This window comes from Natrix helvetica, assembly GCF_964273705.1.
Source record: "Natrix helvetica genome assembly, chromosome: 9".
Taxonomy (NCBI): Eukaryota; Metazoa; Chordata; class Lepidosauria; order Squamata; family Natricidae; genus Natrix; species Natrix helvetica.
This window is the reverse complement of record NC_138560.1, coordinates 1,470,158-1,497,605: the sequence shown is the minus strand read 5'-3', so window position 1 is coordinate 1,497,605 and position 27,448 is coordinate 1,470,158. Positions and strand designations below refer to the sequence as shown.

At 51.6% G+C, this 27,448-nt stretch overlaps 2 protein-coding genes across 2 annotated transcripts; one reads left to right on the top strand and one right to left on the bottom strand.

The window, feature by feature from the left end:
- Window positions 1-228: 228 nt before the first annotated feature.
- STRN4 (striatin 4) lies at window positions 229-20,499 on the bottom strand. The gene is made up of 18 exons (XM_081961594.1): window positions 20,100-20,499; window positions 14,133-14,236; window positions 13,350-13,423; window positions 13,155-13,233; window positions 11,966-12,166; window positions 11,047-11,203; window positions 10,173-10,323; window positions 9,020-9,133; window positions 8,767-8,882; window positions 8,419-8,594; window positions 8,121-8,168; window positions 7,292-7,413; window positions 6,450-6,614; window positions 5,823-5,963; window positions 5,094-5,192; window positions 4,481-4,567; window positions 3,702-3,890; window positions 229-2,882 (listed from the first exon to the last, which is right to left on the bottom strand). Exons 1-17 carry the CDS (start codon window positions 20,376-20,378, stop codon window positions 3,721-3,723), a joined length of 2,283 nt encoding a protein of 760 aa, XP_081817720.1. The 5' UTR covers window positions 20,379-20,499; the 3' UTR covers window positions 229-2,882; window positions 3,702-3,720.
- Window positions 20,500-20,710: 211 nt separating this feature from the next.
- FKRP (fukutin related protein) lies at window positions 20,711-24,312 on the top strand. The gene is made up of 2 exons (XM_081961485.1): window positions 20,711-20,867; window positions 22,012-24,312. Exon 2 carries the CDS (start codon window positions 22,105-22,107, stop codon window positions 23,614-23,616), a length of 1,512 nt encoding a protein of 503 aa, XP_081817611.1. The 5' UTR covers window positions 20,711-20,867; window positions 22,012-22,104; the 3' UTR covers window positions 23,617-24,312.
- Window positions 24,313-27,448: the final 3,136 nt, after the last annotated feature.

Genomic DNA, 27,448 nt, shown 5'->3' with positions numbered 1-27,448 from the left:
GTGTGGAGGGGGTGCCTCCCCTTCCCCCCAGGAAGGAAAAAGCAGCCTGGCCCCCAGGCATCTCCCCTTTGAGGTCAGATGTGGGGGTCTCCTTTTGAAAAGTGACAGAAAGACCCAACCCTTGAAAGCAGCAAAGGGGGGAGCACAAAACGCCCCCCCTCCAACATTGCAGACAACCAGAAAAAGGATTTGCAATTTCTCGCTCTGTTTGCAAAACAATCACCTGGGTTTCTTTTAAATTTATTACTTTTATTATTAATATTATTACCGAGGCAGTTTTCTTTTTTCTTTTGTCCCACATACAGTTGAGTTTTTGGATTAAAACAAGGCCCCAAATTATAAAGACAAAAAGAGTTCAAATAAATACATAGGAGAAAGCTAAATTGGCGGGTTTTGTTTTTTTAAAAAAAGCAGGCGTGCCGGGACAGATGAGCCCTCCAGAGAAGAGGAGGGGGGGAATGGGGAGGGGGGAGAGTGGCCAGTAGTGAGTCTTGAGGGGGGGATTTGGGGTACATGTGACACGGCTGCTTCTCCCCTTTGAAATCGGCCTTCCTCTCCCCTGTCTCGAGTTCGAATTGGACGTTTCCTTTTTTAAAAAAAACGACTGGTGGTGCGTAGAAACTATCACACAGTGATAACGGGATTGTGGTTATTTCCAGGATCAGCAGCCCTTCCCAGTGCCCAGGTGTGTGTGTGTCCTTTTTCTTTCTGAATCTTAGTTTTCTTTGACTGTACAGAATATACAAAAGCAAACGAGGAAGACCCAAAGACACCCCCCCCCCCCGAAGAACGAAAAGGAGATAAAACTTGAAAAAAGAGAAACCCAAACCGTTTTCCCTCCCCCCCCCCACAAAAAAATAAATTATTCCCCACTGCAGGGAAGGGGGGTTTGCAAACAGCTTGGGGGACATTTGTAGGGAGAGGGGGAGTTTATAAGGTCAAGAGGGAGGTGAGAGTCGGGAAACCGAAGCCCACAGATGTGCATTAAAAAAAGAGGAGGCTTTGATCTCCTGGTGGTGCTCACTCCCTTGACTTTTAGGACCCCCTCGCTGCAGAGATGCCCCCAAGAGCTGCGCTTCTGCCCACACCTTTGCGCAGAACCGCCTGAGTCTCCTTCCACAGGTGCCCCAGGCCAGGGACAGAGGCTTGCAGCTGCCCACCCCAGGTTGGGTTGGCCAATTTAGGACAAGCCCAGATGGAACACAGAAGATGGAGGCCCCGGGGGTGGGTGGGTGGGAGGAGAACAATTTACAACAGCTCCACCCCTCCAGGAGAACGGATGGTCTGGTCTGCAGTGTAGACCCCCAAAAGGTGGGTCCTCGTGCCCCTCTTGCTCCCATGAATCCGGATTCAGGAACGGCTCTCCAATAAGCGGGTTGTCCCCCCCCACACCGTAGCAACTGGAAGAGGTATGGACTTCAACTTCCAGAATTCCCCAGCTATTGTACTTCAGGATGGGGAGGCTTCAACTTCCGGAATTCCCCCACCGGTTACGTTTGGATTTCAACCCCCGTGGCTGGTTACCTTGGGGATTCTGGGAGTTGAAGTCCACGTTTCTTCAAAGGGGCCCAAATGGAGAGAGGCTGTGGGTTGCTTTGCTTCCAGCTGTCAAGAGGAGGTCAAATTTGGCACCTGCCCCCACCTTCTGCAAGGATGCAGCCCACCCACCCAGAAGCAGGACCCCCTTCCTCTGAGCCCAGGAAGAGACAATCAGCCATTTTTACAACCCCCTCCCCTCCCTCTCAGGGTCCCCCAAGAGTGACCCCCACAGGGTGGGCCTCACAACATTCTTCCCCCAAACCTATCACCATCCTCGTCACCCTATTCACAACATTCCCCGCCCCCCTTCTCCTGCCCCCAAAGCCCCCTGCCAGCAAGGATGGGAACAAGCCAGGATGCTTAGTCTCTAGCAGGATAGACCAGCATGGGATGGCTTCCTGGTTGATTGGTCAACCCTGCTCCCCGACGCCCTTCTCTCATCTGTCCCTTCAGAAGTCTCCACAGCCAGCCCCTTGAAGGCCTGTGGACTTTCTTTGGGGAATCCTGGGAGTTGAAGTCCACAAGTCTTCAAGGGGCCACGTTTGCAGACCCACAAAAGCAGAGCAGACCCTCACCCACAATCTCCTGCCTCTTCCAGGATACCTGCCTGAGAAATTGGGGGGCAGGGGGCTGGACGAGAACGACACCCCCGTCTCCTCTTCCAAATACCGTCGCCACTGAGTGAGGCCCACCCCACATGCAGATCCGAAGGGGCTGCAGAGGGGAAGGGGAGGCAGAAGAGGGGGGGTGTCATCTCGTGGCTCAGAAGGAGCAAAGGTTGGCACTTGATTTCCTCCGGATCTTGAGCCCCGTAGCCCCGACTTTGGAGCTGGGGATCCAGTGCATTTTGTCCGTCTTCGGGAAGAGTCTGTGCGGCATCAAAGCAGCCCGAAACATTTGAAAAAAGCAAAAATGTCCTCAGGTCAACCGAGCCAAGAAGGTTGGGGGGGGGGGGTGTTCAACGCCCCTTTCCCAAGGAGGCTGAGGTTTGGGGGTCCAGGTGCCTCTCCCCACCAGACTCCAGCAGCTGAGTCAGGGGGATTCCTTCCCCTTCCGATGGCCGTTGGGGGATGTGGTAATTTGGGCGTTTTTTTCCACTCCCTGAGCTGGGAAATAAAAACCACGGGGCGGCATTGAAATGAGTGGAAAAATGTTTTCAGTGCTGGTGAAGAGAGGTGAGCTGCGAGGGCGAGAAAGGGGCCACGGCTGGCCCCTCGTGCTGTCCAGCAGGCATCGGTCCCGAGCTCAGGTGAGAGACGGGGAGGGTCCCGGCAGGTGAGGGACGCGCCGTGTTAGCACCACTGCTGGGCCAGAGAAAGGAGGAAGCGGAAGAGACGGGATTCCTGGAAAAAGGGAAAAGAGCCTCGTGAAGATGGGAGGCAGAGAAGAGGTCCTGAAAACCCCGTAATAGAATACAGCCGGTCCTCAACTCATGGCAGTTCATTGAGGGACCGTTCAAACTTACAACGGCACGGAAAACAAGGAACCTGGGACCGCCTTTGACACTTTTATGGCCATTTGCAGCATCAAAATTCGGAGCCTTAGCCACGTGCTTCATATTTATGACAGTCCCGGGGGGGGGGGTGTTGCGTGATCTCCCTTTAGCGACCAATGAGCAAAGTCAAGAGGGAAGACGGATTCACTTAATGGCCGTGTTGCTGACTTAACGACGGTGGGGGATTTGCTTAACCCCCGTGGCAAGGGGAGTCGTAAAACGGAGCAAAAGTCGCTGAACCACGGCCTCGCTTAGCAATGGAAATTTTGGCCTCGGTTCTAAGTCGAGGACTAGCTGTAACCCGAGTTGGGAAGGGACCTTGGGGGTCTTCTAGTCCAGGGGTCTCTAAGTTTGGCAACTTTAACCAATGTCGTTGTATATATGATGTACATTGACAATAATGGCTATATTATTGTGCACTTCAACTCCCAGAATTCCTCAGCCAATCACGGCTCCTTTAAGACTTGTGGACTTCAACTCCCAGAGGAATTGACTCCCCTCCTGGCTGAGGAATTCTGGGAGTTGAAGTCCACAAGTCTTAAAGTTGTCAATGTTGGAGACCCCTGTTCTAGTCGAACCCCCTGTTCAAGCGGGAGACCCTGAATGCTGACCAGACGTTACCTGTCTCCCCCCCCTCCCTCCCCAACCTCCCTGGGGCAGGGCTTACCTGCAGACCTGCCTCCCCTTCATATGAAGACCTTGGCGAGGGCGTCGGCTCCTGCGCTGGCAATCAGGGCCTTGCTGGGGTGGAAGGCCACGTCATGGATGGCTTCCTCGTGCTTCTTGCGGTGAGCTGTGATCTCCTGCGTGCAGGTCTTGTTATCCAGGTTCCACAGCCGCAGCGAACAGTCGTGGCCTGCAGGGAGAGAGAGATGGCTGGGAGGCACCCACAATCACACCTGCAGCCATGCACACCTACACAACGCAAGAGCCTCCTGGGTGGTCAGGGCCTCCCCGCTCTCTGGGCACAGCCGCTCAGCCAAAACCAAAGGGCCAGGCTGGGCTTTTAAGGCCCCCCAAAAAGAAATAACAACATTTCTTCAGAATATAACCAAGGCAGCTGCACTGCGTGTATGGCGTTATTTACACCAGATTTCTCATTTCTGACGCCGGCCAGACAGGGTGGGCCAAAGGGCTGGATGTGGCACAGGGGAGGGGGGGGGGGTGAAATGCCCAGGTCTGGCCCAAGGAGAAGCAGAGTTCACGAGGAGCCTCAGGCCTTACAGCAGGGGTGCCCAAACTTGGGAACTTTAAGACTTGTGAACTTCAACTCCCAGAATTCCCCAGCCAGGAATTCTGGGAGTTGAAGTCCACAAGTCTTAAAAGTTCCCAAGTTTGGACACCCCCGCCTTACAGCTTCCTCCGCCCACTCTGTTGGGCTGAGAAGCCCTGGGTGAGTTTTGCCCATTTCTCTGCCCAGGAGACGAAGGGAGAGAAGATACCTACTTCCCGACATCAGGAAGACTCCTTTGGGATCCACGGCTAGGCAGGTAACCGCATCCAGGTGGGCCACCATAGAGTGCACGGCTTTTCCTGGGCAAGAGAGGAAACACGATCAGTGCTAGAGCGGATCCTGCCGGCTTTCTTTTGCAGCCCCGAAGGTGGAATTGCTTCCCATTTCTTGTGAAGGAATCAGATGAAGGAGAAGATCTGTAGCTCAGGCTTGAAATTCAGCCCATTCCTTACTAGCACTGATGAGGTTGCCTAGCTGGTTAATGAAATGTCTGCAAGATAACAACCCGGTTCAGAGAGCACAAGGCCCCCTGTTGTTGTTGTTCTTCTTCTTTTCTTCTTCTTCTTCTCTTCCTCCTTCTCATCCCCCCCCGGCCCCCGATATTACCTACTAATATCTGCAAGCAAACCACGAAGCTCTTGGAGGACCAGGGTTTCCACAATCTTCCTCTCCCACTTCTCCCTCCTCCTCCTCCTCCACTCCACAACCCACCCTCCCTTGTAGCACTGATGATGTTCTTTAGCTGGGTCATGAAACGCCTGCAAGAAAGCCACCAGCTCAGAGAGGAGGAAGGAATTGGAGGCCGTAAGTCTCTCCCCGCTTTACCTGTCCGATTGTCTAGGAAACGGATCCCTCGGTCGTCATGCGCCGTGATGGTGACAGACTGCGTGGGGTGACACACCACTTGGTTGATCTGACTGGCTCCTGTCCAAAGGCAAGAGAAGGGCTCGTGCTCTGGTTCAAGAGGGGTCGTAGGCCCCAGATGGTTGGGGGCAAGAGGCTGACTCTGTACACCGCTTAGAGGGGGCTCTCAAGCACTGAGAAGCAGTACAGGTGCAATTGCTATTACTAACTCTGCCAATTGGCAGAAGTTCGATCCTGACCGGCTTAAGGTCGACTCAGCCTTCCGTCCTTCCGAGGTGGGTCAAATGAGGGCCCCGATTTTGAGGTCAAAATGCTGACTCCGTAAACTGCTTAGAGAGGGCTGAAAAGCACTGTGAAGGAGTATATAACTCTAAGAGCTATTGCTAACTCTGCCTACTGCCAGGAGTTCAATCCTGACCGGCTCAAGGCTGACTCAGCCTCCCATCCTTCTGAGGTGGGTCAAAGGAGGACCCTGATTGTTGGGGCCAAAATGCTGATTCTGTAATCCGCTTAGAGGAGGCTGTAAAAGCCCTGTGAAGCAGTCTATGAGTCTAAGGGCCATTGCTATTGTAGAACTAAGGACACTTCTATCATTTCAAAACTCAACCCACCCACCTAAAATTGACAAAAAATCCACAACCCCCCCACCCCCCAAAGCACCTCCCTCTTCATGCACCTGCCCCAACTCACCACTGGCAGCTCTGCCCTCAAAGGTCAAGATGGGGCAGGCAGCCTCTGCGTCATAGAGAACCGCCCTGCCCGTCTGGAAGGCTGCCACCAGCCGCGTGGCATCAGTGCTGGAGAAGGCGACGGAGGTCGGGGTGCCATTTTCTGCAAGAGAGAACCCACAGGGCCATGGGGGGAGGTCAGCCCCTCAGCCAACCTTGGCGACTTTAAGACTTCAACTCCCAGAGTTCCTCAGCCAACACTGGCAACTTTAAGACTTATGGACTTCAACTCCCAGAATTCCTCAGCCTGGCTGAGGAATTCTGGGAGTTGAAGTCCACAAATCTTAAAGTTGCCAAGGTTGGAGATCCCTGTTCTAAATGGTCTGTGATTATTATATGTATGTATTTATGTTTGTTTGTATGTGTATATATGTGCGCACACACACACACACACACACACACACACACTTTTGAGAGCAGGCATCAGAATTTCTTTTGATGTGTTCACAGGAAAAAGTGACAATAAAGATGATTTTATCCCATCCTATCTTAAAGGCTGGGGTTTGCCTCACCCCTTTGTAGTGCCAGGGGAATCCCATGCGCCGCCCCCCCCCCCCCCGCTGCAGACCCCTCTCCCAGGCTGGCTCACCGCTGTCTGCGTTGTAGGTGCTAAGACAGGCGCCGCTGCACGGGTCCCATATCCTCACGGTGCCGTCCGCCGAGCAGGAAGCCAAGCGATTCCTCGCGAGACTGAAAGCCAGACTCCAGACGGCATCTGTGTGGCCATCCAGGACGGTGTGGAGGACGCTTGGATCTATGCCACAGAGAGAGAGAGAGAGAGAGAGAGACAATGTCTGGCACGCTTCGCTTGGCATGGATGGTGCCCGGCAAGCGGAGGAACAAATCAGACCAGCAGGCCCTTTGGTTAGGATCATGAATTCAGAAGTGAGGAATAGAAAGTTCTACTTGTAAGACGCTTAGATTTCTTCAGACCGAAGTAGCATAAAAGCCTGAATTTCCTTTCGGGACTTCTTTTCACTGGGTATGTTTAGCTTAAGAGAAAGAAGGACTAGGGGAGACATGAGAGCAGTCTTCCAATATCTCAGGGGTTGCCACAAAGAAAGGGGAGTCAAACTATTCTCCAAGGCTCCTGAGGGTAGAACAAGAAGCAATGGGTGGAAACTAATCAAGGAGAGAAGCAACTTAGAACTGAGGAGAAACGTCCTGACAGGGAAAACAATTCCCCAGTGGAACAGAAGTTGCCTTCAGAAGTTGTGAATGCCCCAACACTGGAAGTCTTTAAGAAGATGTTGGATAGCCATTTGTCTGAAACGGTATAGGGTTTCCTGCCTAGGCAGGGGGTTGGACTAGAAGGCCTCCAAGGTCCCTTCCAACTCTACTATTGTATTATATTGTACTTCCACTTTGCCAGTGAGGAGAGGGGAGAAGGGGGAAGAGGAGGCTGCTGAACCAGGGGAGCTTCCTACCTACCGTAACCGTCGTAAGGGTCCATGCCGAGATCGGGGATCTTCCAACAGCGGATCCTGGCGTCTGATCCCCCGCTGTAGCAGGTCTCGCTGTTGCAACCCATGGCCACCGAGAGCACCGGGCCCCTGAGGAGGGAAGCCAAGAGAAGGGGCTCAGAAGGACTTGGAAGGGGCAGGAAGGATCCCTGCGCCCAAACCATCTTTCCAAACACGATGATGAGGAATCTTGAGGTTTCCTGGGATGATGGTTTCGTTAGTCCCTCTTCATTGTGAGGTTCTCGGGGCTGCCCCTCCGGGTAAGAGTGGGCAGCTGCTGGGGGGGTCAAAAGTAGGCCACAGATTGCCACGTAATATCATTGTACAGGTAGCCCTTGACTTACGATCGCAATTGAGCCCAACGTTTCTGATGCTAAGCGAGTCAGCTGTTAAGTGAATTTTGCCCCATCTTGCGACCTTTCTTGCCACGGTTGTTAAACGAATCATTGCAGTTCTTGTTAGTCACACGGCCGTTAAGTGGATTTGGCTTCCCCATTGGCTTGGCTTGGCAGAAGGTCGCAAAAGCCGATCATGTGACCCCGGAAACTGCAACCGTCGTAAGTATGGGTCGGTTGCCAAGTGGCTGAATTTTGATCATGTGACCATGGGAACGGTAATGTGAAAAACAGTCCCAAGTCCCTTTTTTCAGTGCCGTTGTAATTCTGAGCGGACACTAAGTGAATTGTTGTAAGTTGTGGATACCGGTACTTTCCCACAAGGGGAAGGTGAGGAGCCAACGGCTTTGTCCGCCTGGCATCCTAAAAAGCCCCCCGTTTGCAGCAAGCACATCTGCGCACCTGTGTCCTCTGAAGGCATAGACGGGTTCCACATCCAGCGCAGCATTCCTGGAAGCGGAAAAGAGGCTGTCACTTTTACACGATTGGACTGATTCATTGGTCAACTGCCCAGAGGCACAGAAATAGACAGAGAGAGAGATAGACAAAGAGACAGATGGATGGATGATAGAGATGGAAAGAGAGATAGATAGGATAGGTAGATGATAGATAGAAGGAAGGAAGGAGGGAGGGAGGGAGAGAGAGAAGGAAGGAGGGGAGGAAGGAAGGAGGGAGGGGAGGAGTTTCCCTGGGGACTCACTTTTTGGCAGCCACAGTCTTCTGAAGGTTCCATAGCTTGAGAGTGCCGTCCTCCGAGGCGGTGACCAAAGCCGACTCCCGGTGGTGGAAGACCAGAGCTCGAATGCCATCGTAGTGACTCCGCAGGGTGAATTTGGGGTTCCATGTCTTCTTAAAAGTGTCCTTGCTGTCTGAGAGCTGGGGAAGCAGGAGAGAAAAGGCTCAGCGGCCGGGGCTTCCTCCTGTGCCCCCTTCCTCCCGCCCTCTTTTGGCCCAGCCGGTCGCACAGGGCGGCTGCGGGGAGATGAGCGAGAGGGCAAGGCAGGGGAAAGGGCAACAGGCCCCCCAGAACCTCTCCAAGGCGACTCACATCACAGCTCAGCTCGTTGTCGTTGGTGACGGTCAGGTCTGCGAGGTCCCCCAAGCTGACCTCCCCCCCTCCGATGGTGTCCATGATGAAGACATCCGAGGAGAAGCCCAGCGACCCTGATTCGGGGGAGAAGAAGAAGCAGTTGGGAAAGGCAGAGCGGAGGGAGGGAGGGAGGGAGGGAGGGAGGGAAGGTCACTTTGGACAGGGCAACAGAAAAGGACAATTGGGAGCCAAAAAAAGGTGGAGAAATTACCTTCGTGGGACCTGGGCTGAGAAGTCATGGCTGGCGGTATGGAAGGCTTAGGAGAGAGTCCATCAACGTCGTGGAGATCAGCCAGCATCCCTTGCAGCTTCACCCTGCGGGGCCCTGGGAGGGAGGGAGGAAAAGAAAGAAGGGAGGAAGGAAAGGAAGGAAGGAAGGTAGAAAAAGAAGGAAAAAAAAGAAGGAAGGAAGGAAGGAAAAGAAGGAAGGAAGGAAGGAAGGAAGGAAGGAAGGAAGGAAGGAAGGGGAAACTGAGTCAGCTGTGTCGATGGTTGCTAATCAGGCACTCTCTTGGAATTCAGGGAGGATGAAGGTGTCACCAAAGACCATACAGGAAGCCCTCGACTTACAACCAAAACCAAGCCCCCAATTTCTATTACTAAGTGAGACCCAAAGGTTCTTTTCCAAGAGGCAACTGGACTTTCTGGTTTTTCTTTGCAGACATTTTGCTTCTCATCCAAGAAGCTTCTTCAAAGAAAAACCAGAAAGCCCAGTTGCCTCTTGGAAAGAAGCACAACCGTATCCTCATGACGGAAAATCTCCATAGACGCTAAGTGAAACATTTGTTTTGTGAGTTTTGCCCCCTTGCACGACTTTCCTCGCCACAGTTACAAAGCGAATCACTGCAATCGTTAAGTTAGTAACCTGGCCGTTAAGCGAATCTGGCTTCCTGCTGGTCAGGTGGCCACAAAAGGTGATCCCACAACGGTTGCGGGACACTGCAACCGTCATAAACATGAGTCAATTGCCAAGCCTCTGAATTCTATGATCACATGATGGCGGCTGCAGCGGTCTGAGCCTGGGTCATAACTCACTTTTCTTCTGAGCCTTTAGATGAACTTTAAAGGAACTGTTTGCAAGCCGAAGGCTACTTTTAGTCTGAAATGGGATAGGGCCTCCTGCTTGATCAGGGGGTTGGACTAGAAGACCTCCAAGGTCCCTTCCAAACTCTGTTCATTTGGGTCTCCCATCCCCAAGCGAGGAAGCACCTTCTGACCCACCCACACCCCCAGCAGCTAAGATGCCAAGCTCTGTTCCTGGAGGCATCTGATGCAGCCTCCCCACAGATTTAACTCCCTTCTCCCCTTTTTCCTTCCGGGTACCCTTCCCGGATAGAGGAGTCGAGAGACCACCAAGAACTTACCCAGTTCGTTGCCATCTCCAGCACGCCGCGTGTCCCCAGATCCTTCCCCGTTTTCCCCGGAGCCCAAGTAGTCGAACTCGCTCAGGGCGTCCTCTGAATCTTCATCATCGTCTTCATCCTCCACTTCGGGCATCAGGGGCTTGTTGGCGAGCTGCCAAGAAAAGCACGGCCCGCCGAGCTTGGTTAGGCCAGGATTCCTAATCCACCTCTAGGGGATTCCACCCCTGGTGGAAAGCCATTTTCTCGTTTGCGGTCTGGCGCGCGATGGAGACAAAAAGGTTGTAAACTATTCCTTGTGCCCAAATTGAAATTAAACTGAAGGGAAAATACCACCAATAAGGCCTGGTGATTCTTAAGATAGTCCTGTTGTGAAGCTACAGTGCTTCTTGAGTGACTGAGGGCTATTCCAAGGGAATAAATTAAAACACTGCACACGCAAAGCAAAAGACACAACTAATTGTACCCACATGGTAACTGATATCTCGTGCTTTAAAGTAGGAGAGGCTCCTAGCTTGGCGACTTGATGACTGGTGGACTTCAACTCCCAGGATTCCACCCGTCATAAAGTCACCAAGCTTGGACTCTCCTGATTAATAAGCAGAACAAGGAATGGACAAAACTTTCACGTCCTTGAAATGCTTCTAAAATGTGTCCAACAGGTCACAAAACGCCTGTTGTGAGTTGCACGTTTCAAGCTCAGTTTCGCTTTACAAATTTTTTATTGCAAGAATAGCCGAAATCCAGGGTCCATCCTTAAAAATGACAAGGTCCTAGTCCTCACCGGAAAGTGGGCGCCGCTCAGCAGCTCAGCCTCCTGCCTGCCTCCCGGTGCCTGCTGCAGCCCAACAACTTCAACAAGGAGCGAAGGGGATACCTTTACGCGCTGCTTCTTATGCTGCCGCTGAGTCTCCAGGGACAGGCCTTCCATATCCTCCTCTTCGTCACTGTCGTCGTCCTCACAACCCCTCAAAAAGGGGATTTTCTCCATGACGGGGTTACTGACCCGCTCCTTCATTTCCTTCCCTGCGTTCCTGCCAGAAGGAAGAGAGAAGATCATCACTGGCAGCTCAGTGTTGGACTGGGGAGTCCTGGGTGCTCTTGGAGCTGGGGGGAGGGGGGTGGGTTTCCTAACAGACATTTCAGGACCCAACTAGGTAACATCATCAGTCCTAGAAAGGAGGGAGATTTGTATAGAGGTGGTGGTGGTGGAGGAGGAGGAGGAAAAAGAAAACTGTGGAGCTTGGTGGTTTTCTTGTAGATATCTTGTTACCAAACTAGGAAACATAATCAGTGATAGAAAGGAGTGAGGTTTGCGGAAAGGAGGAAGAGGAGAAAGAAAAGGGAAAAATAGAGAAAGGAAAAAGAGGAGCAAGATGAGGAGAAGGAGAAAGAGGCGGAGGAGGAAAAGAAGGAAGAGGACAAATGTGGAGTCCATGATGCTCTCTGAGCTTGGTGGTTTTCTTGCAGACATCTCATTACCCAACTAGGTAACATCATCAGTGCTAGAAGGGAGGAGGTTGTGGGGAGAAGGGGAAGGAATGTGGCGTCCTTGGTGCTGAGCTTGGTGCTTTTCTCAGGCATCTCATGACCCAACCAGTAGCCCAATGCTACTGCTAGCACCTTAATGCCAACATCAAACAGGAAGTACGAAGACATGCAAGGAGCCGGTTTCTTCCAGGAAACCTAGCAAGAGCTGCGGTGATGGAGACCCACAAACCAAGACTCCCAGCGAGGTCCTCCTCTCCAACCTGGACAGACCCCTCCCACCCGAGCCCATCCCAACGGCCACTCACCTCTTGATCTGCTCCTCGATCTGCTTGACGAGAAGCGATTCTCCTCCGTTGAGGCTGGTGGCCGCCAGGGCTGGTCCGGTGTCCAGTCCACCAGCTTCGGCAGCCCCGTTCAGCTCCATGGAGCAGCGGCCCAGCAGAGAGCGGACTCGCTTGGAGCGCATGTCCAGGATGGTGTCCGTGTAGCCCACTTCTTCCAAATACCTGGAAGAGAGACCCCAGGGGCCCGGGGGGGAGGCAGCCTTTAGTCCAACGGGCAGGTTGATTTGAAAGTTATGACAGAGCCTCTCTGAAGGAACTTATGATCTCGTTCCGAACTTCTTTTTATATATATATATATAATATTTTTTATTGAATAAACATTGAAAACATTTCCATACATATTTTAACGTAACAATAGTTTCTACTTATCGTACGTAGCTACACTGATCTTATTAATACATCCCTTGTCCTCCTTTATATATTTATCTATGTATTATCCCGTTCCAGTTTTACAATCCTCAGAATGTTCTGTTCCAACTTCTTTCCCTCATTTCCAACCATTGATACCTTTTGTTCCAAATTTCATAATATTCTGTCTCGTCTCTGGTTCCGAACTTCTGACGGCCCCAAGTCCCCTCCAGTCATGTGACCACACCCTGGATGCTTAGCAACCAGCCTGCATTTACGTCCGTTTGCAGCATCTCGTGGTTACGTCACTGTGTTTTACCAGGGTTTTGCTGAAAACCGGCACTTCCTGTTTCTGGCAAACGGGCCCAACCACTGCTTTGCTTAACCCACTGCCACACCAAAAGGCCTTAAAATCAGGTTGCGTCTAACGAACGTCCTGGCTTTATTTATTTAGGTAACTTTCTATTTACTTATTTATATGACTTAACCACCGAGATGGGCAGGCTGCATTCTGGTCGTAAGTCGAGGACTACCTGTCTTGGGCAAAACGTTTGAAACAGCCCAGTTTGGCTCCTCCCAGCAAGGATAGAACAATTCTGTCAAATTGGAACCAGATGATTTCAACCTGACACATTTTATCTGGATGACAAAGAATCTGGCACACTCCTGGTGAAAGCTGTCCAAAAAACAGCTGCCAAAGGGGCTGTTACCCACCCCCCCAAACCATCACTGGGGAGGGTGGGTGCACTTCCCTTCCCTTAGAAGAAGCCCCCCCATCCCCCATAAAGCCACCGCTACTCACTGACGGAGGAGTTGGCGTCCTTCTTTCCAGATGAAGGGGCTGTTCTCCAGGGAAAGGGGCTCGGCTGGCCCGTTGGACACTAAGTGCAAAAGAGAGTCCCGTCAGCAAGTCCCTCAGCTCCAGGGCCCACCCAACAGCAGCCCCGGAACCGGAGTCCCCCTGGCCGAGGGGCAGCTGTGAGCCCAGCCCCACTACCTGGTTCAGAGGCATCCGGTTTCTTTTCGCCCTGGTTCAGCTCAGTGCCAAATTTCAACTTGTGGTATTTTGACCTGGAAATAAGAAGGAAAGCTTAGGAAAGGATGTGGGAAGCCGGCGGTAGTTTCTCGCTGTGCCCCTTAAAGCAGGGAATGCCTTCAAACCGAAGGGCCGGCGTATTACAGAGGCAGCTTGACAGGGAAAGTGCTGGCCTAGAAACCAGGAGACTGGGAGTTCTAGTCCTGCCTCAGCCACGAAAGCCAGCTGGGTAGCTCTGGACCAATCACCAGGAGACAGTGAGTTCTAGTCCCACCTTAGACTTGAAAACTGAATGGGTGACCTTGGGCCAGTCCCTCTCTCTCACTCCAGCCCACCTGACTGTGGGGAAAACAAGTGGAAGACATTGTGTTGGATATGTTCACTGCCTTGAGTTACTTATAAAATAATACAGGCAGGGTAAGCTTTTAATAAACAAAGACATACATACTTTGACACACACACACAGACACACAGAGGACATTCAAAGAGAGAACCCCTCAGAGTATCTTCCCCCCCTTCCCAAATTCAGGCATTGACTTCCAGCTTAATAAATTCCAGCTTAATAAATTAAGTTTGGCAACACTTGTGGACTTCAACTCCCAGAATTCCGCTATGCTGCCTGGGGAATTCTGGGAGTTGAAGTCCATAAGTCTTAGAGTTGCCAAGTTTGGAGACCCTGCCTGAACTAAGGTGCCTCTGAATCTCCACGTGGGACACTCAGGAGGGGACGTCCTGGTGGCTCACCTTTCTTGCTTCAAAGCGTACTCCAGCATCTTGATTCTCCGCACGAGGTCGGCCTTCAGGTTCTCCTGACCCTTCCTCTCCCCCTGCAGGAAAGCCACCTGGGCCTAAAAGAGGAAGGAGCCCCAAGTTAAGGACAGGCAATTCTGACCAACATCCCGCATCATGCCCCCCCCCCTCAAAAAAAATGTGTGAGCGGGAGCCTAAACCCACAGCAGTAAATCCAGTTCTGATCAGAACAATAGAAAGATGCTGAGACTCTAGAAAGTGTGCAGAGAAGAACAACAAAGAGGGGGCTAAGCTGTAATGGTTGAGGGAGCTAGGTGGTTTAGCGTATTGACAAGAAGGAATAAGGGGGACACGATCCAGTACTTGAGGGGCTGTGACAGAGAAGAGGGGACTGTCTTATTCTCCAGAGGAGGAGAGGACAAGAAGTAGTGGGTGAGAGCTTGCTAGAGAGAGAGAGCCAACTATGGAGACATTTTCTGATAGCTTGCCTCCTGGTGCTCCATTGCTGGAGGTTTTCAAAAATAGACAGGACAACCATTTGACCGAGATGGAATAAGGCAAGAGTCCCCAAACTTGCCAACTTTAAGATTTGTGGACTTCAGCTCGATGGAGACAAAAAGGTTGTAAACTATTCCTTGTGCCCAAATTGAAATTAAACTGAAGGGAAAATGCCACCAATAAGGCCTGGTGATTCTTAGGATAGTCCTGTTATGAAGCTACAGTGCTTCTTGAGTGACTGAGGGCTACCCAAGGGAATAAATTAAAACACTGCACACGCAAAGCGAAAGACACAACTAATTGTACCCACATGGTAACTGATATCTCGTGCTTTAAAGTAGGGGAGGCTCCTAGCTTGGCGACTTGATGACTGGTGGACTTCAACTCCCAGGATTCCACCCGTCATAAAGTCACCAAGCTTGGACTCTCCTGATTAATAAGCAGAACAAGGAATGGACAAAACTTTCACGTCCTTGAAATGCTTCTAAAATGTGTCCAACAGGTCACAAAACACCTGTTGTGAGTTGCACGTTTCATTTATTTATTTATTTATTTATTTATTTATTTATTATTTGTGCTTCTAGACCGCCCCCTCTCCCAAAAGGGACTCGGGGCGGTGTACAGTCCATGCAAAGAATACATCAGAATACAATAAATAGAAAAATTAAATATGTACAGTTAAATATGGAGGAGGTTAAAATAGAGTTAAAAGGAACTGTACAGTTAGCCAATATATATAAATATAATTTTAAAACCCCTAAGAAACACACAAATTAAATTAAAAACAATACCCCTAAAATAACCAGTTAATAGTACGGACAGATGGAATAAGGCAGGAGTCCCCAAACTTGCCAACTTTAAGATTTGTGGACTTCAGCTCCCAGAATGGGAGTTGAAATCCACAAGTCTTAAAGTTGGCAAGTTTGAAGACCTCTAGAATAAGGTCTCCTGCTTTGATCAAGGGGTTGGACTAGAGGACCTCTTAGTTCCCTTCCAGCCGTAGGATTCTAGGTTCAGTGTAGAGAAACACTTGTGATCTTGGCATTAGCCTGCTTTTCCTGCTTATGTCGTCCTTCTTATCAACTTAACCATGCAGGTGTTACAAGACTCGGAACATTAACATGGCTTGAAACCAAAGAGAATTGTGACCTGATGGAGGAGGAAAAACGACACATCAGGTCTGAAGGGTTTTGAGGATGCTGGAAAGTCAAGAGCCAGGCAGAAAATGCCCAAGAAAATCCTCGGGGCCAATTAGAAACGAAGACTTAAATTGCAGTTAGGAAGCAGCAGTAAAAATGCAGACCTCCCTCTCTTGATGGGTAAGAAGACATGGAGAAGGGCCCTATGGGCCCTTTGCGTATTTTAAAATTTTATAGTGCTTTTCATTTTTATTATGACTCTTGGTTTCTTTATAATGAAGGATTTTATACAGGTAGTCCTAGACTTACGACCACAACCGAGCGCCAAATTTACGTTACTAAGTGACACATTTGTTATGTGAGTTTCACCCCATTTTATGACCTTTCTTGCCATGATTGTTAAGTGAATCCCTGCAGTTGGTAAGTTAGTCACATGGTTGTTAAGTGATTCCAGCTTCCTCGTTGACTTTGCCTGTCAGAAGGTCGCAAAAGGGGATGACGTGACGCCCGGACACTGCGACCGTCAAACATATGAACCAGTTGGCAAGCGTTTGAATTTTGATTCATGCGACAGTGGTGATGCTGCAATGGTCGTAAGTGTGAAAAATGGTCATAACTCTTTTTTCAGTGTCACTGGAACTTCAAACAATCGGTAAACGGACAGTTGTAAGTTGAGGACGACCTGTACCAAGGTCCCAACGGTGCTTTTTAAAGAGGCAACCGGACTTTGTTTTCCCTTGAAGGCGTTTCGCTTCTCATCCAAGGAGCTTCTTCAGTTCTTCAGCTTCTTGCATGAAAAGCAAAACGTCTTTAAGGAAAAATGAAGAAGGTCTGGTTGCCTCTTGAACAAAGCACCTTTGGGACAACCGTGCCCTGCTTGACTGAGAATCTCAATACAATACAATACAATAGCAGAGTTGGAAGGGACCTTGGAGGTCTTCTAGTCCAACCCCCTATGCCATTCCAGACAAATGCCTATCCAACATCTTCTTAAAAACTTCCAGTGTTGGGGCATTCACAACTTCTGGAGTCAAGTTGTTCCACTGATTAATTGTTCTAACTGTCAGGAAGTTTCTCCTCAGTTCTAAGTTGCTTCTCTCCTTGATTAGTTTCCACCTATTGCTTCTTGTTCTACTCTCAGGTGCTTTGGAGAATAGCTTGACTCCTTCCTCTTCGTGGCAACCCCTGAGATATTGGAAGACTGCTATCATGTCTCCCCTAGTCCTTCTTTTCATTAAACTAGACATACCCAGTTCCTGCAACCGTTCTTCATACGTTTTAGCCTCCAGTCCCCTAATCATCTTTGTTGCTCTTCTCTGCGCTCTTTCTAGAGTCTCCATAGAATTCAGTATACCAAGGACTGCCAGTTGTACCTTTCTACTCTGGGCTGGCCAAGGAAAGTCTCAAAAGTGTCATGCCTGGAGATATGTGGTGGTCTGGATGGGGAGGAACAGATTTAGGATGGACCCTAACAGGACCGAGAGGATTTAAGACCACCCAAATCTGGGGAATCTTTCCTTGTTGGTTCTGGATGGGGTGGCACTTCTTCAGGCGGAAAGAGACAATTGGAGAGCTGCTATTTATAATAAACAAATGAAATCATTGTGTGAAGGGAAGGGGACTTAGGAGAAGCGTTTCGCCCAGGCTGGAGGTTTGCTTCCAATAGAAGCCTGGCATCTGAGGGTAAATCCATGCTGAACATGGACAGAGCTATGCGATCGCCACCTCGGTGCCAGTGCAAACAGGCTTAGTGGGTTAATGATTACAGGCTGCACTGAGGAGGTAATTAAAAGTTTAAATCAGGCTTCGCAGAATGGCTGCAGCGAATAAACTCTGTGGCAGGGCCCAGAGCATCAAAAGTGTGTTATTTTCTAGAATTAGGGTGGCTTGAAGAGGTGATTATGGAGGTTTCCTTTCAGTGGGGCTTTAATCATGGCCGACCGTGGACGGATGCACCCGCCTCCTTGCAGCTCTGACGGGCCGTATGTGCGAGGGTTGTTGTTTTTTTCAATTGTTTCAAACAGACCTGTAAAACTCGCTGGACTAGGAATGGCGCCAGGAAAAGCACGCCGGAGATCCCAGTTTCATAAATCCCAATGGCTGAGTTCACACCACCCACCAAGACATACAGGGAGCCCTCGACTTATGGCCACAGCCGAACCCAGAATCTCTGTTCCGAAGCAAAACAGTTGTTAAGTGAGTTTTGCTCCATTTTACGCCCTTTCTTACCACTAAGTGCGAAATGAATCCCTGCAGTTGTTAAGTGAGTCACACGGGTGTTAAGCGAATCCGGCTTCCCCATTGACTCTTGCTTGTCAGAAGGATGCAAAAGGGGGTCACATGACCCTGGGACGCCCCAACCGTCATAAATACGAGCAGGTTGGCAAGTGTCTCAATGTTGATCACACGACCATGGGGATGGCTGCAAAGGGTCGTACATGTGAAAAAGAGTCCCAAGTGACTTCTTTCATTGCTGCCGTAACTTCAAACCATCACTAAACGAATGATTGCAAGTAAAGGACTACCTGTGGTCAAAAGACTTTGAAAGGACCTGGAGCCACGATGGGGAACCTATGGCATGCGTGCCACGTGGGGCCATATCTGAGGGCATGCGAGGTGTTGCCCTGTGCCACTTCCAGCGTGCATGTGTGCACTGGCCAGCTGAATTTTGTCCTTCCGGAGGCCATTTTCACCCTCCCTAGGCTTCAGGAAAGCCTCCAGAGCCTGTGGATGGCGAAAACAGGCCCAATTGGCCTACTGGAAGTTTGGAAGCTTCAGTGAGGTGGGGGGGGGAGCGTGGGGGGGGGATTGTGTGCACATGTGCAGGGGGGGAAGGGCATTGCATTATGGGTGTGGGCACGCAGTTGTGCCTTTTTGCCATACTTATCTCCAGTCTTCAGTCAATCACACCCACTCCTATATTTCTACATGCTCCGAGATATAGAAGCACCTCACGCCTTCTATATTCTCCACCGTCACTATGGCAGCCGGGGGATCGTTGCTTCCCAACCGGTTTGGGGTGACAAGGATGAGCTTTACTCCCTACCTCCCGCAGATGCTCCTTTCTTTTAATACTTCCCTGATCTGCTACTGAGTAGGTGGCTGCAACATTTCCCTACGCGTCCCATTGCACTGCCAGCTGGGGGGAGGGGGGGGGGCTAAATATGGGATATTTCACTGTCATTCCAGTAGCAGATTCCAAGAGACCGGTTATAATTTCTTTCTCTTTTATAGACCCAATACACCAAATTGTCTGAGATGGCGCTAAGAGCAGTCTGGAAAAGCAGGACTTCGCACCTAATGCCTCGATTACACGTCGCTTCAAATCAAGCTATCCTTCACTGATATTCACATGCCTCTCCCCTTCCTCTCTTCATGGCCTAAGCATCAGACAACCAGGGATTGAACTGTGACCACAATGGGGGCTTAAACAGCATGTCTGCAGGTGTGGTTTTGGCCACAGCACAGAAGCTGTTTGCAATGCACCTTTTTGTGGGATGCTCGTTGACTCCCTAATCCCTTCTCGTCTTTCCTGTATGGCAACGTTCATAGGATCCCAGGGCTGGAAGGGACCCTGGAGGTCTTCTAGTCCAACCCCGTGTTCCAGGACAGGCGTCCTTCTTTATTCCATCCTGGGCAAATGGTGATCTAATCTTTTATGGAAACAGCAATGGCATTTAGCATTCTATACATATTCATAGCGCTTGGGGTGGTTTACAATGTCAACATTATGTACATATTGCCCCCAACCATCAGGGTCCTCAGTTTAACCCACCAGGGAAGAAGGATGGGAGGAAACCATTCCCCAGACACCATCCAGCCTCGACCTTTTGGGATCAAGGAAGCTGAACGGGATGCAGGCATTTATTACTTTGAAATCAGAAACACTTCTGGCCCTGGAGAAACTCAATTGCAATCCAACCCTTCATTCTCAAACCCTTTGGGGGGGGGCGCTTAAGAGTCTCACCTTTGCCCACCTCCTGCCCCTCTGCATCCCAAACTCACAGCACCGAGCCCCCCCACACACACACTCAAGGGGGGAGGGGCTCATACCTCCCCCTCCAGTTTAAAAGGGGGCGGGGTTTCCAAAGAAATACCTCCTGGGGGAGAGGGACTACAACTCCCAGCATTCCCTAAGAACGACACACAGCAAAGGGGCGCCTCTGGGAGACCCCCCCCATACAGACTGAAGATATGAGGGGGGGCGTTGACAGGCCTTATTATGGGATGGAGCCCCTCCCCCTCCAGTGCCCGCAAGGAAGATGGCGGCGGGCAGGGTCGCCTTTCCCCCCCCTCACGCCCCCTCGCCCGGTCAGCGCCCCACCTGCAACTCGGCCCGCTCGGCCTCCCAGCGGCTCTTCTCGGCCTCGAAGCGCGCCCACTCGTGCTGGATGAAGTGCAGGATGCCCGGCAGGCTCAGCTCGCCGCTGCCCGGGCTGGAAGCGGCGGGGCCGGCCCCGCTGGGCGGCAACGCCTGGTCTCCCCCCGCGGCCTGGAGCGCCTGAGGCGGCGGCGGGGCCCGGGCCGGCGGGGCCCGCTCGGCTTCCATGGGCGACGACAGCAGCGGCGGGGGAGGCGGCGGCGGCGGCGGCTGCTGCCACATCGCGGCCCGGCCGGCCGGCGCAGAGGAAGGACGGCGGCGGCGGCGGCGACGATGGGGAGGAGGAGGAAGAGGAGGAGGACGGCGCCGAGGAGGGCGGTCGGGCGCGCGCGGCTGAGGGACGGGCGCGCGCGCGCCGGCGGGCCGCACTTCCGGCCCGACGGGAGCCGCGCCGGAAGTAGCCTTGAGGCGCGCGGCAGGGAAGGGCGCCTCCGAGGGGGCGGGACCTGCGGTTGCTATGGCGACCCCAGCGCCGAAGCGTCGTCTCCGAGGCAACGCGGCCGGCCTGTTTGCCTCTCCGCCGCTAGGAGGCGCTGCTGCTGCGCGGGAAGGCATCGAGCCGCGCAAAGCATCCCGGGATTGGCCCATGCCGACGGTTGAGGGTGGGGGGAGAAAAAATAGAAGTCGGTCCTCGCGGGACGCGGACACGCGTGTCCCCCCCACCTAAGCGGGGTTTTCTGAAGCGGGAGCCGTTATGGTGCCGGGGGACGCGTAAGTGCTGCGCGTGGTGGCGGACGGGCCCATCCCCCCCCCGTGGAACTGGGGAGGGGCGGGGTGTGGGCGGAGCAGGCGTTGCCCCGGCAACGGAGGGCCTAGTGGTGAGGGGAAGCCCAGCCCGGACCAAAAAAAAAGGAAGGGGGCCTCTGAGCATACGCTGAGGGCGCTCCCGCCATTCCAGGGATTTACCCGCCGCCCTTGGCCCCCCCGGGAGGCTTTCAGAGCCAGGAAGTGGGAAAAGGGGATAAAAGGCAGCGCTTGCCTGTTATTTGGGTCATTATCTCTATATAAACATGTATGGTTTTTATCTTCAGGTGGATCCAGAGGTCTTCAATCTCGGCAGCTTTAAGACTTGTGGACTTCAACTCCCAGCTGGAGAATTCTGGCAGTTGAAGTCAGAACGATCTAATACGGGGTTTTTGGTAGTCCTCGACTTACAACCATCCGTTTAGCGACAGTTACCTAGTTACTGGGACCCTGAAAAAAGTTGACTTGTGGCCGTTTTTTTTGCCCATCTGTGATCCAACTTTGGGCGCTTTCGGCAATTGGCCCGTATTTAGGACAGTTGCAGCGACCTTGGATCATGCGATAATGGGTTTGCGACCTTCCCGACGAGCTTGGCTTCCCTTAACGACTGTGGCGATTTGCTTAACAACCGGTGCCACACAAAAAAGGGTTGTGGCACCAGGCCGTTCGTTGGAACAGCTGCCTTGCTTAGCGATGGAAATGCCGGCCTCCCTTGTGGTCGTAGTGCATGGACTACTTATATCCCTTCCTCCACCTGTTTCTCCTGCAACAACAACCCTGTGAGGCAGGAGGCTGTATTGAAAGAGAGAGAGAGAGACGGCCCAAAGTCTCCCAGCCGCCTTGCGTGGCTAAACTAGAACTCACAGTCTCCTGGCGATTGGCCCAAAGTCTCCCAGGCTAAGGCAGAACTAGAACTCCCTGGCCCCTGGTTTCTCGGCCAGCACCTCTGCCACAATGCCAGGCCGGCTCTCTCATGAAAATGGAGTTGTTATTTTTGATTCTGGTGTAATTTGGGGCAGCATTTAAAAATCTCCAGGTGGACTATGATCTAAATCCCCCTTTTTTAAAACCTCAGCATTTATCTTTCTGTTTCTTTCTCTCTGCCTACCAGGGGAACTAACATTGGATGGACAAGTCTGGAGCTGCAGGACCCTTTGCGGGCCACAGGCCGAGACCCCTCGACCCCCCACCCTAACCTTGCAAGATGCGGGTGACCTTCTGCCAGGGCATCCTGGCCGCCGCCATCGCCATTAACCTCCTGATCCTGTACTACATCTCCAGGCTGCAGCAGCAAATCCTCCAGCGGCACAGGGACCACGCCCAGCCCAGCTACCCTCAGCACCTCGCACCCCTCCGCCCCGGCGTCACTCTCCTGATCCGAGACTTTGAAGATTTCGAGAACTACGTCTCCAGCGTGGTGCAGTCTTTCCTGAAGCAAGACCCGGAGCTGCCCATCCTGGTGGTAGCCGACAGCTTGCCCTACCCTCCCTTGCTTCTTCCCAAGGTGCCCAACGTCCAGCTGGTCATCCTCAAACCTTCCCCGGCTCAGCCGGCCTTCCTGTCCAGGCCGGAGACTTACGTGAGGACTGAGTATGTGGCCTTGGTACCTGACGGGGTGAGAGTGGAATCCGCCTCGCAGCTGGAGGAGATGCTGGAGGAACTCAAGAGCAGCCAAGGGAAAGCGGAGATGGTGGCAGCTGCGGTCCATTCCCTGCTGCCTTTCCGCTGCCTGAACCTCAAGGTCAGCCTCAAGGAATGGACCGCGGAGTACAGCGAGACGCCCCCTGCCTCCAACCTCTGCACCGCCTTGAAGGGGAAGGCCGTGGTGGTCCTTCGCACCAGGAGCCTCTTCAACCTTTCCATGCCTCTGGCCAAACCTTTGCTGACCTCCCTCTTCATCCAGACCTCTCTGCGAGGGTGGGCCGTCCGTCTCCTGGACCGCCCCTTCTCTTTGTTCCACCTGCCGCTGCTCACCTCCTCCCACAACCAGTGGAAAGCCGACAACCTGGACAAGGCCAATCAGCTGCAGCTCTTCCGGGATTTTGGCATCAAGCAGGTGATTCTGGAAGACGGCAAACAGCAGTGGTTTGGGTGCAGCAAGGAGACGCCGCGTTGTTTCGGCACCATCCATGACGACACGCCGGAATACCTCTATCACAACCGCTGGACTCCGCCGTGCTGTCTCAAGGCCCTGAGGGAAACCGCCAAATACGTCATCAACATCTTGGAGGTCTCTGGGGTGCGCTACTGGCTGGAGGGGGGCACGCTCCTCGGGGCAGCCCGCCACCAGGACATCATCCCTTGGGATTACGACGTGGACCTGGGAATCTACCTGGAAGATATTCCCAACTGCGAGTTGCTCCGGAGCGCCGAGTCGGGTTCCATTGTGGACGAGAAGGGCTTTGTGTGGGAAAAGGCCATCGAGGGGGACTTCTACCGGGTGCAGTACAGCGAGCATAACCATCTGCATGTGGACCTGTGGCCCTTCTACCCCAAGAACGGTGTGATGACCAAGGACACCTGGATGGACCATCGACAGGACGTGGAATTTCCCGAGCATTTTTTAAAGCCTTTGGTGCCCGTTGAATTTGCCGGCTTCATGGCTTTGGTGCCCAACAATTACCGCAGCTTCCTGGAGCTCAAATTTGGGGAAGGGGTGATTGAAAACCCAGAATACCCAAACCCGGCTTTGAAGAGCATGAGTGCGAGGAGATAAGGGGACGCCCACCCCAGGCCTAGCTGCAGAGGGGGGGAGGGTTGTGAGGTCTCCCCAAAGTAAAACCTTCCCTTTGATATGAATTGGGGGCCTGAGTCATTGCCACATATAAAGGCTGTGTGTGTGTGTGTGTGTGTGTGTGGCCCAGCATCTCTTCGGAACTCAGGGAGATGTTTGCAACACTGAAAGGAGTCAGAGCACTGGCCAGAGGGCTGTTTGTCCTGTTGTTTTTCCCCCAAAACCCATCACTCAATGCACCCCACGCATTCCTGGGCTGTGATAGCCATAGTCCGGCATTCTTTATCCTCAGCAGCTGGTATTCAGGGGGAGACTGCCTCTGCTCAGCCGTGATCGTTGCATTTGGGGGGGAAACCAACACCAGAGAGGACAGCTGTCTTTTAGAATAGGGGCTGTGGGCTGGGGCAGAGAAAAGGAGGGGAGCCCGACGGCTGTTCATTTTGGCAAGGGGCGTCTGGAAGAACAGGCGTAGGCTTTCTGACTTTCACAGAGTGGCCTAAAAGATGAAAGGTGATTGTTGGACTGAAAAAATAGGATTCACTAGTGTACACACATCGATTCCAGAACAGGAGAGGTCTCCACAATCAACTCATCACAGCCAACTCTCCACGGGATAACTTACAGCAGGACGATGTAATAATTCAATTATTTAAATGAATAAACAATTTTTGTCATTCACATTTCCTTCCGTCCTTTCTTTATTGCCTGTATGCCACACTTCCTTTTATATTAGTGTAACTCTTGTTCCTCAGTGAATTGCCCTGTGGCAGTTTGTCCCAGACAGACGGACACATACACACACACGAACGATTCAGCCGTCTCTTTCCCCAAACCTTTTGAAGACGTTGGCATTGGTGATGCGAACCAGACCTTTTCCCAGAGAAAGCTGGGAGCTAAGAAAGGTCAGGCTGCTCCAAAGATGGCCACATCCAAGCAGTTGTGTTGGATTGTGTCCAAACATTTCATGCCAACGTAGTCTGAACTCTCGTCTGTGCCAGGTGCAGGGCGATTGTCCTAGGAATGCCTAAGGAGGGACCTGCCCCCTTTTTTCCCTGGTCAGTGCCCGTGAGGGCTTTGTCCAAGGCTCAGGAATAAAATTGGAAGGAAAGGTGACTCTGGTCATCCTTTGGATTGCATTCTTTGAAGTTTGGCTCCTGTGGGTGGAGGCCCTCCAGATATTCAGGGCAAGAGGGCATGTCAGTCATCAGCGCAAGGGCATGAAGGAATGGGAACCGGGCTGGGCCTCTGGGAAACACCCATTTTTTGGGGGAAAGAACAGAGTTCCCTGTTCTGATCTCCCATCTTCCCAAAGCTCCCCACATTGGTTTCTATCCTAGTTGGGCTTCCTCCACAGCTCTTGGGTGGGCTGTTCCCCCACTTCTTTTTCCTAACAGACAGAAATTGATAAGCGCCAGGAGTCAGGCTTGGCATGGCGGATCGTGTTTGATGGTTCTTATCCTGAAACCGCTTGGTCCGGTCACCTGATGCCCTGATTTAATGACCGCATAAATTTATGGCCATAATTCCCGGCTCAATTATGATCCAAATCGAAGATTATCTGCTTACTGGAATCCCCCAAAGGGTCTTCGAATTCCTGGCAAAGAGCAGTCATCAGTGGGAGGAAGGTTTTCGATTAAAGCATCTGTTTTTTGCAGCTGCCTTCTACCCACATACCAGACAGAAGAATTGCAAAAACAGGAACCATCCAGCAATAATCTCATCTCATCTGACTAGTGGGTTGGGCAGGGAGTTTTTAGGGGTCAAAAAGGCTTCCTGTTCATCCACAGTCTTAAAGGCAGAGAATTATTCCAGCTCCTGAATATAAATTAAAATCGAACTCCTGGCCTTAAAAAAAAAATCCCAAGCGCCCGGAAGCCTCTTCTTTTTATTGAAAGACGTGAGCTTTTGAGATTTCCAGCTTTTTATCTTCCCTGCGGTGGTAGCGTCCCCTTGAATTTTGCAACCCAAGTGCTTTTTTATTGTAAGGTGTGAGATTTTGAGATCTCTAGCTCCTTCTCTGCTGCTGCCCTGGTGGGATCCGCTGAAATTTTGCCACCTGTTTAGGGGTCTTTACGGAGCAACTGAAAATGAGCCAAGGGAAATCAAACCCAGGGGGGGAAATGCAGCTTACTTCCCAACTCCCCATTTTCAGTTTATTCAACGCACTAGGCAGGACAAAGGATTGTGTAGCCATGTTGCTGTCCCTACACAACCTCTCGGATCGCCTGTCCTGCCCTCTGCGATGCCACATTCCTGCCAGCAGAGATCAGCAGCCAACTTAAGAGTCCCGAAGCTGGCCAGGGCACTTCTCCAGATTTAATTCCAATTCTAGCCCAGAAGAATCATTTTTGAATTCTTGCTGGGAAAAACACAGGAAATCCTGCACTGGAACAAGGCACGCAATACCAGGAAGGTCACGGACCCCTTGATCCTTCCCAGTTAAAGTCTGGCACGAAAAAAAACCCCATTTTTGGTTTGTTTCTGGACAGTTTGGAAACAGGGAAGATGCAGGTGGGTTTAGCTTCAGAAGAAACCCTGTTGGCTTTTAATGTCTGGCAACAAGGAAAATGCCAATTAGGCCAGAAGGAATAAGTGAGCTGCTCTTTTCAAAACTCTCTTTTATGAGTTTTATTGTTTTTATATGATGATTTTATATTCTTGTAAGCAGCTTTCAGTCGCCTTCAGTCGTAAGGCAGCAAACAGCCGCAGAGAAACTGGGAGATTGTACCGTTCAGGTATTGTGTGAAGTGAGGGGGAAAAAAATACTCAAAGTAACTGTGTCTCAACTTTATTTAGTATAACTGGAAACGGGAAGAAACTTGCAGATTTTTTTTCAAGATTCTGTAATTTTATCCTTCAGTTGTGGGAGCTTCATCCCTGGAAGCTTTCAAGGACACATTGGACTGTCATTTGTCGGAAATGGTGTAGGTAGGGTGACCTGCTGGGGCAGGGGGTTGGACTAGGTGACCTACAAGGCCCCTTCCAACTCTTAACGTTAAAGCTGCCTTCCTGAAATCCCTGCCAGGTGTCCTCGCCTTGATTGCTTGGAAACATGGCAAGGGTGCTTCAGGGGCCTTTGCCAAATGAAGGCACCCATCTTTGCCCAGATCAATTTCCTGAGAAAAACCAACACTGCCGCAGGGCATAGTGCCAGAGCTGTGCGCCCACATCCCCTACCTGCTGTCAGGACTCCAGGTTCCCTTCCTTGCCACGTACGCATGCCTCCCCTACAAGCGCCAGGAGGGGCAAGCTAAGACAAGGATAGTTTTCCCTGCATTTCAAAGCTTTGCATTTTGTTGTCACGAACAGGCGGGCAACCTGCCAGTTTCTCAAGTCTTCCTGCCCTTCAAGTGAAGCTCAAATGCCGTACAGGAAAACTTCACAGCCGAGCAGGCAATCATGATTCCTGCCTTCTAGTCCAAACCCCTGCCTAGGCAGGTGGTTGGAATAGAAGACCTCCAAGGTCCCTTCCAACTCTGCTATTGTATTGTATTGTATGATGAAGGAACGATGGCAGGATTCCTCTCTGGACAAGGAAGAGGGCTTGAGATCGCCCACGTGCTCCAAACAGTTGCTCCTCATAAGGAGACCAAGAAAGCAAACTGTGAAAGGTTTAGTGCTCTGGAAGACGAGAGAATAAGCTATCTTCCTCAAACCAGGTTTGGGTTAGGCCGTTAGGGAAACCTTCTTATTGTCTTTTGGAAATTGTTTAACTGTTTTTCAGAGATCTGGAACCTTCAGAAGGCAAGTTTAATAGCCCAGATGAGTTTCTTCAATCCTTAGCAAAAGGAACTTTTAAGGACAAATGTTAAGG